The sequence below is a fragment of the Frieseomelitta varia genome, unplaced genomic scaffold (assembly GCF_011392965.1).
Source record: "Frieseomelitta varia isolate USP_RPSP 00005682 unplaced genomic scaffold, Fvar_1.2 scaffold_682, whole genome shotgun sequence".
NCBI lineage: Eukaryota > Metazoa > Arthropoda > Insecta > Hymenoptera > Apidae > Frieseomelitta > Frieseomelitta varia.
The window spans coordinates 274,212-286,365 of record NW_025110459.1 but is presented as its reverse complement, the minus strand read 5'-3'; the positions used below and the strand labels follow the sequence as shown (position 1 = coordinate 286,365).

The 12,154-nt window shown below is 34.1% G+C and overlaps 1 protein-coding gene across 2 annotated transcripts; it reads right to left on the bottom strand.

The window, feature by feature from the left end:
- Positions 1-3,935: 3,935 nt before the first annotated feature.
- On the bottom strand, positions 3,936-12,031 carry LOC122535211 (protein bric-a-brac 2-like). Of its 2 annotated transcripts, none has more exons than XM_043666547.1 (5): positions 11,866-12,031; positions 7,311-7,820; positions 6,567-7,004; positions 6,382-6,484; positions 3,936-5,489 (listed from the first exon to the last, which is right to left on the bottom strand). In XM_043666547.1, exons 2-5 carry the CDS (start codon positions 7,488-7,490, stop codon positions 5,014-5,016), a joined length of 1,197 nt encoding a protein of 398 aa, XP_043522482.1. In that variant the 5' UTR covers positions 7,491-7,820; positions 11,866-12,031; the 3' UTR covers positions 3,936-5,013. The 2 variants fall into 2 exon arrangements, with proteins under 2 accessions (XP_043522482.1, XP_043522483.1); XM_043666548.1 differs by having other exon boundaries at positions 3,936-5,444; positions 11,866-12,030.
- Between the last annotated feature and the right edge of the window lie 123 nt (positions 12,032-12,154).

The window sequence follows — 12,154 nt, the reverse complement described above, 5'->3', positions numbered from 1 at the left end:
ATCCATTCAATTCGGCTGTGTTATTGAGAGTGTACACGGGCAGGCGAAAAATGCTTCACTGTGTCAATGGACGCGTGGTACATTCACGGTTCGTGGAATAGAAAGGGCAATAGCAGAATGGGACTCTCTGTGACACTCGGAATTTCTGTTTTTCATTTGCAAATTCTTTGAAATTTAATTGTTATCTTCTTTTCACATCGCATTGTATTGTTACTGTATCGTACGACTTGATTTTTCTTTTTTTTTTTTTTTTTTTCTTTTTTTTTTTTTTTTTTTTTTTTTTTCATTTAAACAGCTACGACTTTGCTTGAATTATTTTCAAATACTTCGATTCAAACGCGAGAAGATCATTTCAATGGGGGACTAATTAAGAGTCAGTTTTCTCCAATCGGTCTCAGCTCGGAGAAAAGAGCAATACGTGAAATTTATCTCGCGTTGCTGCGTTTCATTCGTATCGCTTTCAGCGGGAGCTTTTTTATAAAACGATATCGAGAGGCAATCGAGAGAATTGATGAATGGCACTTGTTTCGTTGTTGCAAAAAAAGTCATTGTAAACGGTGCTTGCTTTTGTCCGTCGTTGAATATTTTACGAGAACGAAATAATAAACGAAAATAATAACGCAGGCGTGATGATGACGATTCAATATGTAAATAATAAAAGCGATACAGCGTCGGAGGAATGTTCTGTTGAATAAAATAAACGTTGTCGTAATAACTCTGAAGTTTATTAATCTTTGCGTACAGTCTGTAACAACGAATCGCACTTTACAAAATTTCACACTTGTTAAAGTGTCAGTCTATAATAACACAATTATCTATTTGAACATGTTACATACAATTAATTCGGAATGAAGCAATAAATACATGTGATGATCGTGTTTTTGTCTCAATAAAAGTGATACTAATTTTAATAATCGAGAAACGACGATAATAATTTTATATACCTAATTTGTATATTCTATGTGTATTATAATTTATATAATCTCAATAATTTGTACGAAGATAGAGGCAGCTGTGCTTTTCACATACATCTTGATAGGTGCATAACCTAATTTATTAAATTCGATGTTTCAGTTGGCGTTAATTGAATTGAACAGAGAAGAGTCGAATAAAAGTTTATTAATACGAATATTTCTTAACCGTGGATTTAAAACACGATCACATTAATTGTTTCTTTGCTGATCAACTGAAATTACACGAGAGTGGAGTTATTATCCTTGTTGCAGCAGTCCCTCCAATCGCAAAAATAAAAATCGTTGGAGTTGCACGATTCAGACGTCGTGCAACAAACGTGCCCTTCTTTAAATCGAAAAATTCCTCGTTGAACATCCGCGAAAGAAAACTAAATTGACGGATACAAATTTGGCGTTTGCGGTCGTATTTTACATATCGCCGTTTGTCCTGAAAAAGCGTGCTCGCGTCTCTAACTATCCCGTCAAATCGTCTCGAAACGAGAAGCGAGGACAGCAAATTAGAGATCGAGAACGACAATACGGTTACCGCCGCTTTGTAAACCTATGGTCCTCCGTTTCTATACAGCTCCGCTACTGTATACTTATCTTCCACAGTCGGCAATCGCTTCGAAAATCGAATGTCCTCCCAAGTTTTCGCCTGCAATTTCGTTGCGTCGCTTTTAATCGATTCGGTTCCAATGCGACGATTAAAATACACACAACGTGCTACGAAAAATGTTTCTCTACCTCGTCTACCTCTCTCTCTCTCTCTCTCTCTCTCTTTTTCTCGCGCGCACACACACACACATACACACTTTTCTCACTGTTAATGCGTGGCGCACGATATTGGACACCATTAATTAGATGCAATTTACGATCTGTTGTTGCACATATGTACACAGAATCTCCAGCACGATTTGCGAGAATCGTTATTTCCAACGGAACAACGGCTTCGCTCTCGGCTTCGTTTTCGGGATTGGGAATGTTTATTTCGATGAAGTATAGTTGGGGGATATTGATTGGAATATTTATAGAGATTTGATTGTTTCAACTTGTTGACAGGGTCTTGCCTTCGTACATTTAACGCTCAAACGCTGCGGTTATTGAAACTTGAATAGCGCAACTAGAGTATCGCACACTTGTTAATGTGTATTTTGTGCCGAATATAGAATTCATTTATTCTCGTTTCACAATATGTATGTATAATGCACAAGCAATTGCATCGATAGCTCCTTGAATCAGAAATAGTCTTTCTTCTTTTTTTCTTTTTTTTCTAAAACACGTACAAATACAAATTCTTGATGTCGCAAATTGTAACGTCGATTCCCGAGCGTGTAAGGTTAGAATAATGCAATTACTCACGGTCTCGCGAGTAACTGCTTTGTAATATTCAAGGATTAAAAGTTAAACGTCCCGATAAAGTTTCGCACACGCAAAGGATTCCTTTTCTCCAGAAATTCCCTGCATCTGCGCTGGCAACTGATCGCGGACCATAACGAGTGACCGAATATAATAAATCGTCGCTTTCTTTCTGAGACTCGTCGTCACATCATCGGATAGAAATTATTGAGATGTAATAAACGTATCATTTGTTTCGCCTATTTCACTTAAATATACTTAAAACCAGAGAAAGTGTCACAATTTTGGAACAAAAAGAAAATTCTCGGTGTTCCAGCGCCAAAAGGTTAGAAAAAGTTTTTCTTACGCCATATGTACAAAGTCAAGGGGCGTAATCCCTTTTGATCACATTGATAGCCAGCGTTGCAGTTATTTATTTATTTTCTCTCTCTCTCTTTCTCTCTTTTCTCAATGTTGCCGCGGAAATTTTCGCCGGCGCCCACCGGTTACAATTCTCCGACGCGCGACAAAGTAAAATCTGCTAATTGAGTTTCTCGCTAACGCGGCAACGGAATTATAAACCGCGTCGGCGTAAAAGTTTGCCTTTCCCCCCCTGCGAGCGCGCGGTGGGCCAGATTTTTCAGGCTTCCCTTTCACGCCCCTGCCAAGGCTACACTTTGTAGGGATAACGAGCCCGGGTCCGATGCAAAAGAAGAAAGGGAACTTCAGATGAAATTCCCGGGGCTCTTTGATACCGCGTTACCGGAACTCCGGGATTTCTCCTGAAAGTGGCCTCGCAGCGCCTTTGACGCCAGGCTTGTTTGATCATCATTTATTACGCTGCTTATTACCAGCCGTGTAATTGTCTGTCCGATCAAACGGCCCAATTTGCCCATTCGTCCACTGTTACTCGCTCGGAGATTTCGCAAGTATTCTCCGTTCTTGCAAATCGCGAAAGTTTGTCAATCATTTCGCTGGGACGGATGATTGTCGCGAGGCAAACGGTTTACGGATGTATAGCAAATAGTAATTGTAATCACTGGCACGTAGTTTGCTTCTGTTAGAATCGACAAGAGCTGTGACGTTGTTAATTGAACAACTTGATAATTCAATACGCGGAGACGTGTAATTGGAATCATTTTCGATAGTAATTGACGAAGGTAATTGGTTACGTTGTACGTAAGTATAACATATAATAACTAGCGAAAATTGGTTCAAACGAGTAACGATGTGACGCTGAGAGCAGTGTATCGCTTTGTCATTTGTATCGATTGCAATACTTTAATTTTGACGAAAATTTTGCGGAAACCATTGTGAAGATTGTACGAGCAATTAATTATACCTACACTCGCAATTATCCCAAGATAAAAATTCCATAAATATGTAAATTTCTGTGGAAAATTGTCAAAAAAGTAAGCGATACTTTATAAAAATACGTGTGCCAGTGAAACTAATACAAAACGAAATTAGTTTACCACACGCGTGTACAATTTTTTTTCACAAAAGTCAGGCTCGGTTTGCGATATCTTTTGTCGCGCGCGCGCAAAAAAAAAAAGAAATATATATATATATATATATATATATATATATATATATATATATATATATATATATATATATATATATCGGGAAATGATGAGACAATTAAAAATGTAAAATAGGTTTATTTGCAACCAGTCATTTCTGTGTATGTGTGTGTATTTTGTCTACAATCGCATAGATTTAAATAACAGTCAACTCGAAGCGTTTCGTACCTTTGCGAGATCAAACGAGGAAAACAGAAAGGTGGCAAGTAAATACGAAAATCAGATTTGTCTGTTCGTTTGATTAAAAATAAACGATAGGAAAAAATAGTGCGCCACCGATAACTGCGAATCGTTCGCGTGAGGTCTCCGCATATTAAACGCCTTAAATATCATAAAAGCATATATCTTACACTATTACTCCCATCGTAAGAGCTTTGACGTAGTCGTCTTTTTCTAATGTTGTCAATAATGCGAAGCGCAATTATGTTTGCACGCGTATATAGCATGTACATCGGTAAACGTACACCTACGTTTTCATCTACGCGCGTACAGTAATGCATGTGATGGTATACTCGTATTTTTTTTTTTTTTTTTTTTTTTTTTTTTGAGCGTAAAAAATCTCCGCAAGTCCTTACGACACAACGCGCTTACTATTAGTATGTGTTACGTAGATCGTCTATGACGAAAGTGCACATCTGCGTGAACATTGTAAACGGACAAATAGAAGGAATGTTGCATTGCACAAGGTACGAGAGACAAGGTACAAGGAAAAAGAAAATCAAGGGAATCACATAATGGAACGATCAATCAACTTTTTCAGCGGTGAAACAAGTCTTCGGAGCACGCGTTGCGTGATCATTATCAAAACGAAAAATAGTTGTAAAATTAATATAAAATTACTCATTTGCCCCGTGAATTGAAAGCAAACGTGAAGCGTATAAATAGTTGGACCATTGGCCTAGAATGTTTTCCGTTCCTCTACTCTTTGTCTGAACACGTTCTACTTTTTTTCATTGAATTTTCTCGCTCCACCTATTCGTATCCTTCTTCAAAAAGAAAGGATATGAAAACTTTCGAGGCGATCTAAGACGATCCTAGATGATCTTAGATAATCGAGACGACGAATCAGCGAAAGAAACACTTCATTCTAGCCAGTGAAAACGTTTCCGTTTTACCCCTGACCTGAAACGCCCTAGTCATTGAGTGTAAACCGACCGCCTTTGGAATAGATACCTCTTCAAACCCCTATTGCTAGTATCGATTTTAGTTACGCAATTTTTCCACGTTTCCTCCCATTCGACGCTATTAGGTGCAATACCACTGAAGTGCAACAGAACTTCTCTTATCAAATGTATTTTGTTACTATCGAACTGTTGTTTTCCCATCTTGCCGTTTACGTTACAGAGAATCCTCTCCTCCGTGGTAAAAAGGATCTTCATAAGGTCACAGGCCAAATGATCCATCGGTCGAGAGGATGCCCACGTTGAGATTATCTCCGGACTTGGCAGAAGATCGGCGTAAGGTAGTTGCTGATACGCGTATAGCAGTGGCTTCACGTCCGAGAATCCAGTTAGGCCGGATAACCCAGATAAACCGGAAATATCTTCAACAGGGCTGTTCCCAGACCCTGCCACACACATCAGAGCACAGCCTGCTTTAGACACGGATCCCCCTGACGCGTGAATTGCAGCGTACCGAACAATCAAGCAAATTCGACCAAAGTTCGTTAAATGTCGCGTTAAACAATCGATCGCGTATCATTCCACTTGTCTTCTCCGTCACGCATGCACAGATAGTTTTACGCGTAAACGTAGAACAAAGTCTGGATCACGTTATCGAGTACTAGAAGCCAGGACAAGTCGTAACAAGCAACATAAATAAACTAAGAGACCAAACCATTCAATAATATGTTTCTCCTTTCTATCGTTTAATCACCTGCTGAACTAGATAGTTTAACGTTATTTGCGCCTTGACCTCTAGTTTCTCCGATCGTACTTTTATTTACGTACATATTTATTTGCTATCTACACGTGTTCCCATTTCCACTATGCTTTGTAACATCGAACGAAATAAAAACAAATGAAAGAAATACGTATAACACCAATGTGAATAATAAAGCAGAAGTGACGATTAAAGCTAACTCAACGATTTGAAAAAGCATCGAAAACGAGTATGCACCTAATTTTATTGAAATTACCGAACATACACAATACGAAATTTTTATCAATTAAATTATAAATTCAATCATACACCCTGACATACATTTTGCAGTATTAACCATAATGAATCAATTTATACTAATATTTACGAATACGTAACGAATGAAACGTACTGCTTTCTTTCTCTAATTTATAAAAGTATCTTACACATAGCAAATAGTTCATCGTGAAATATTAAATAGAATGCAAGTATAAAATATATAGATATAAATATAGTATCAAAATATACATAAATGCACAATATATTATATATAAAATATATATTTTTTCAAAATAGCATGCATGTGGTGATATTTTCTATTATTATCTATAAAGCAATATTTTAATTTTTAATATAATACTAACCTTGATTTCCATCGAGCTGCCCTGTATCTAACCTTTCTGCCGGATCCTTTTCTGTTGTAGATTGTTTCTGAGATTCTTCTAATACAGTTTCTAATGGTTCTATCTGAAATATGATCCATTAAACTTTATTTCACACATTTGATCAATCACTTTTACAAAGATTTAAATATTATTGGCATGCTAACCTTCATTTCTAAACGATGATATATTGGATTTTGCATATTTTTCTGCAATAAATAATCTGCATCTTTGCCACTTTGTTCACTAGCTGTGGATTCATCTGTACTTTCTACTTGTGACGCTTTAGGTGTCAGTGCTGATTCTAATATAGAATTCTGATGTTTGTTCAATTTTTGTTTTTTTTTTGGAGTTTCTTCTTTGGCAGTAACCGTTCCTTCTTCTACTGCCTGTTCTAATTCTACTAATCTTTTATAAGATTCCTTAGCAAATATATCTCCTCCAGACAGTCCACGAATTTGCAAAGTCTCCGCAGCTTTTAAAAGCGCTGGCAAATTTTTCTGCTCGATATTTACTTCTCCTTTATATATAAATATAAGTAAGGCTTCTAATTCACTGAAGTGCACATCTTGAAGTATTATAACTGGATGTTGACAAGGGTTGGTCTATAATGTAAGAAAGATTAAAAAAATTATATTTCCTGTTAAACTATGACATGCGTCGCAACATATAAAACTACATGATAGTACATGATAGTAGAACTACATGATAGTAGAACCACAGCATATTCAAAATATGACATTATTTAAAGTAGACGGACTAAACTCCAAAATTACTCTACGATTACTGTTTAAAGAATTTGTTCGTACTTATTGATTAATCAACGAAAAGTTTTATTCAATAATCAAACTATTCGCTGTCAAAACGTCAACGTAACCACAAATGTGAAGTAGAGAACATAGAAAACTAACCTGGAAAACTTTTTTGAAGAAAGGACTACTTGCTGAGAGAATCACTTTGTGAGCAGTAAGACACTGTCCATCGCTTGCTAATGTCACATCTACTAAACCTTCCTCTTCCCAAAGACTTTCGAAACTCGTTGCGATGTTGTTTAAAAAACTGTTCCATTTTAGACATATTTGATTTGACATCTCGCATACAGAAAGCGTTAATCCTATCAATGTGTTACGATCACGTTTTAAACTGTTCGATATCTTCGTACGTCAACGGCAATTATAATTCAACGACAGGAACAACGTTGACAACGATAGTAAGAATAACGACAACGACGACGTTAACAACGACAACGACCGCGCTGTAACAGCAGTGGTGCCAGGCACGCACAAACATCCTTGGTACTGGGTTGGGAGAACATAGTCAATATGGCCGCCATGCTGTATTGAATTGCGCGCGACCTTAGAAACCTTATTTTCAAACGTTGTATATTATGTATCTTACTATTTACTTGTGTTTAAAAGAGCCTGTAACAAAAATACAGTGAAATAAAATAAAGATATGTTTTTTTCATATTCTGTGTACAAAAAAATAAGTTTTAGAATCAATTTTTTTACAAGTAATTCAATACCGAAAACATTTATTAAAATTTCATTAACAGGTATAACAATCATATTTAAAAAATGACAAGAATAATTAAATTATTTGAAGCAAGAATAATGAATATGTATCTATTTTCGTGTTGCATCCATATATGTATATCTGTACACTATCAATTCCTGCGTACATTCATGCATGCATCTAGGTATATATACATTCGTGCGTGTGTACATTCTCGCGTGTTTATATGCTTGCGTGAGTTTCGTATCCTATAACAGTATTCCGTAATTGTTAAAGTTCTACCTTTGCGTCTCTAATGTAAACAGACTAAAGTCAAATAATGTCCTGAAAAATAATTTTAAGTACTTTAAGATTCGCAAACCTATTTTATAATATTATTATAATAGAATCTATAATAGAATCTACATACTATTATAATACTATTATATACTATTATAATAGAATCTGATCTAATTTTTAATTTTTTGTCACATTTGTTAGAATTTAATATTGTCGAATAAAACTGAAAAATCTCTAAAATTAAATAACTATTAATAAACTATTAAGCTCGTCACATTTGGAAAATATAAATCTCACAGCAGGTAATCCATTGTTAAAAAATCTGAAAACAAGATTTACTGCGACCCTTCAAAATTTATTACACTGCGTTCCTTCAAATTTATGATAAACCATCGATCAAAACTTCCAAGCCATTTATATGAATTTATAATCTTTTCTAAGAACTAAGAATTATAATTTATTTTAGAATAATTTTTAATATAACTTATAATATAACGTAATACTCAAAAGAATATTTTTTAAAAGATTAAAAAATTTAATAAACATAAATTGGCTGTCTTAATCCACCTAAGTTCTTGCGAGAGGAGTTCGTTAGAAAAGTCCGAAAACATTCAATATGAGCTTCACATTCGCAAAAGTACCTAATGGAGATTTTATTGAGATAGATGAAAATTTTAATATAAGTTCGAAGAATGCCTAGTACTAATAGTAAAGCTGTATTCAAAAATAATATAGTGCCTAGTAATAAATCTGTTTGAAAAACAAAGAAGGAATTTTGTGAAAGCGTATTTAAAGACAGATCCATAGACAGGTCGTCCAGGGTGTCCTTTGTAATTAATTTTTGAAATTGTAAAGAAACTTTATGGATACCCTATATGTTTGCTTACTTCCTTGCTAAATCTGTACTTTCCTTTTCTCTCAAATTACTATACTTAACTAATGTCTATACTTAACTAATGTCCCTTAACTAAAATTTTTTTCAAATTTTCTTTTGAACTTAGCAACTGTCATAAACTTTTAACGACAGACTTAATCCCCGTTTCTAAAATCCGCATTGTCTTCGAAAAGACAAAGAAACCATGTATAGAGTTGGTTATAAATTCCAAATTAAATATAAAATTGAATATAAATTATATTATATTATATTATATTCACGCATTATTAATAAATTCATACCCTATTGATAAAAAAAAGTAGAAATGACAATTTCAAATTATTATAAAAAAATTCTAGAAATTTCTAATTTGTGTGATTTTAAAGTGTAGTTATTGTTTGGTTTAGTCACGTCAGTAAACGATACAATAAACGGCACGGATGAATGGCAATAAACTGACCTGAAGAAGTGAATGCAAAGTATTACTATTGAAATTTCGGAAGGGACAATTACCCCTGGATTTGTAAATAATATTTTAATTTGTGTGATTTTAAAGTGTAGTTATTGTTTAGTCTAGTCACGTCTAACAGTAAACGATACAATAAACGGCACGGATGAATGGCAATAAACTGACCTGAAGAAGTGAATGCAAAGTGTTACTATTGAAATTTCGGAAGGGACAATTATCCCTGGATTTGTAAATAATATTTTGTCCGTTAACTGCCCAACCAATCAGAAAACAGGATACCTGGTATTTCATTCCCTTATAAGCAATTTTATAAGCAATTCTGCTTCATTTAGAATTTTCCAAGCGTGGTGTAGACAAGTGTTTTTCGAATTGGAGTTTCCTACACGTGGTGCAGACAAGTCTCTTCCGAGTTGGAATTTCCTAAGCGTGGTGTAGACAAGTCTCTTCCGATTTGGAATTTCTCAAGTGTAGTGTAGACAAGTCTCTTTCGATTTAGACGAAAAATTTAAATTGATATTTTATTGGTTGTTTATAATCATCACAATATCATACAGTGTTGACTACCATGAAGAAAAAGAAAAATTCAAGCAGACGCAGCCACGTAAGTACTATCATTTGAAAGAAGCAAGAAAAGAAATAAATCGAAAGGAGCTAGAGACAATTAGTAATTAAATGTCAAAGATGATTTTACACTTGTTAGATATCTATGCGGTGATATTATCTTGAAAAATTAAATAGAAATAATGTCGTTAATTAAAACATTTATTATTGAAACCAGAATGGTAACAGCGTCTGCTACATCGTGACATTACTTTATAGATAAACCAACACCAATTATGTTTTAAATTATCTGAATTTTAATAATATTTACGTAACGATAAATTTCTTTGGAGCTTGAAGAACTATTCGCTTTCAACAAGATTATCTCGCGCAAAATTTCAGTGAAATTCACTAATTGTATTTCATCACACAATAGATTTTTAATATCTGTATACAATTTAATGATCAATATTTTCTAGTTTTGTGCTCGAAAACATCAGTTCGATATACAAGAATTTTTTCGTATTATAAGCATTACATATTGTGAACGTGCGTGTTTAAAATATAACAAAATTTGCAGCATGATTTGCATATTTAATAAATAAATAAAATTTTAATATATTATATAAATTGTGACGTAAATTTTATCAATTTTACAGAAAACTACATCGAACGTACGAAAATTCACGAGATCTGTAATCAAAAGTAATCGGTTTCAATTTTTTTGTAAATTGTTAAGAAAATATGCAAGAAAAATAAGGAAAAGAAATATGATCAAGCTAGAGAATATCAAGCATATCGTGTTCCAGTTCTATCTTTTTTTTTCGTATATATTTGGTTTAATCTTTTCGAGTCGCACCGAAAAGACAGAGACAGAACAGATAAATTTAAACAATGATTATTGTGAAAAAAAAGACAATGAATTTTTGAAAAAACTTCCAAATTTTACATCTACTTTCAAAGATGGAGGAGAAATATCTTCTGATGATTTCAACGAAAACAGTGACAATAATGAAATGGCGACAACTAGGGAAGATTTTGATTCTTCTAACGAAGAATGGAGCAATGCGAATGACGTTATGACAAAAGAAGAAATAACAAAACAAAATAATTTCTTCCATGATAAGAGAAACGACCATTCCTTTAATGATTTTTCAATTACATCTCGATTAAAACAGGACAAGAGTAAAGGACTAAAAAGGAAAGCATTAACTGAATTCACTGTTAATGTATTCGATAAAGAAAAAACTGAAAGTCATATCGAACATAAAAATGACAGCGAACTACGAGAGGAAAAATGCAATTTTCTACAAAATGATTCGACTAAATGTAAATCATATTCAAGAAGACTCGAAAGAAAGTTAAAATGGAAAAATATTAAATATAAAAAAACTACGCAGACAGGAAACTCCGATTCTAGCGATGACGATAATGTAACATTACCAATTAAAGCAAAGCGGTTTAAAAAACCACGATTTCACAAAAATTTAATCAATAAGGCAATTCGCCAATCTGAGGTAAAATTACAATCTTTTTATTCCATTTTTTTTGTTATCATTCTATCGTACCTAACCAAATAAACATGTTATTCAATTTCCTCTACAGGATGAAAATACAGACAAAGAATTAAATTATATGGCGGACAATGAAAACTCACTAGATGGAGTTTTAGAAATAATAGACGAACGAATTTCAATATTCAAAACATCATTTTCGATTAATTCTCGTTTCGAAAAACGCGCTTCTGAAATCTCTAGTGTGAATATTATAACAGAACGGTTGACTTTACCTGATCGCATAAATAGTTCTCCAAGATGCAGTCGTTCTCCTCCTAGTTTTCCTGAATTACCACAAAATCCATCGTTAACAAATTACAATTTTGATTCGCAATTATGGTCATCTTCAAACAATAATCCGATTTCTTCCCGTCCGAGATCAATGGCGATACCACCAGCGCCCTCACCTATGCGACACCTTTATTACCAGTATCCTGAATTTATGGATCTACCTAATACATATGCTAATTCTTCCAATGATATTACCTCAAATGATATTAATAATATAAATTTTTAATTGAT

Excerpts from the sequence above, each read along its gene's own strand:
- LOC122535211 (XM_043666547.1), bottom strand. The coding sequence starts at position 7,490 with ATGTCAAATCAAATATGTCTAAAATGGAACAGTTTTTTAAACAACATC. Across the intron at positions 6,485-6,566 it reads ATCATCGTTTAGAAATGAAG|ATAGAACCATTAGAAACTGT; the intron begins GTTAGCATGCCA and ends ATCATATTTCAG. Across the intron at positions 5,490-6,381 it reads GCAGCTCGATGGAAATCAAG|GGGGATCCGTGTCTAAAGCA; the intron begins GTTAGTATTATA and ends TTCACGCGTCAG.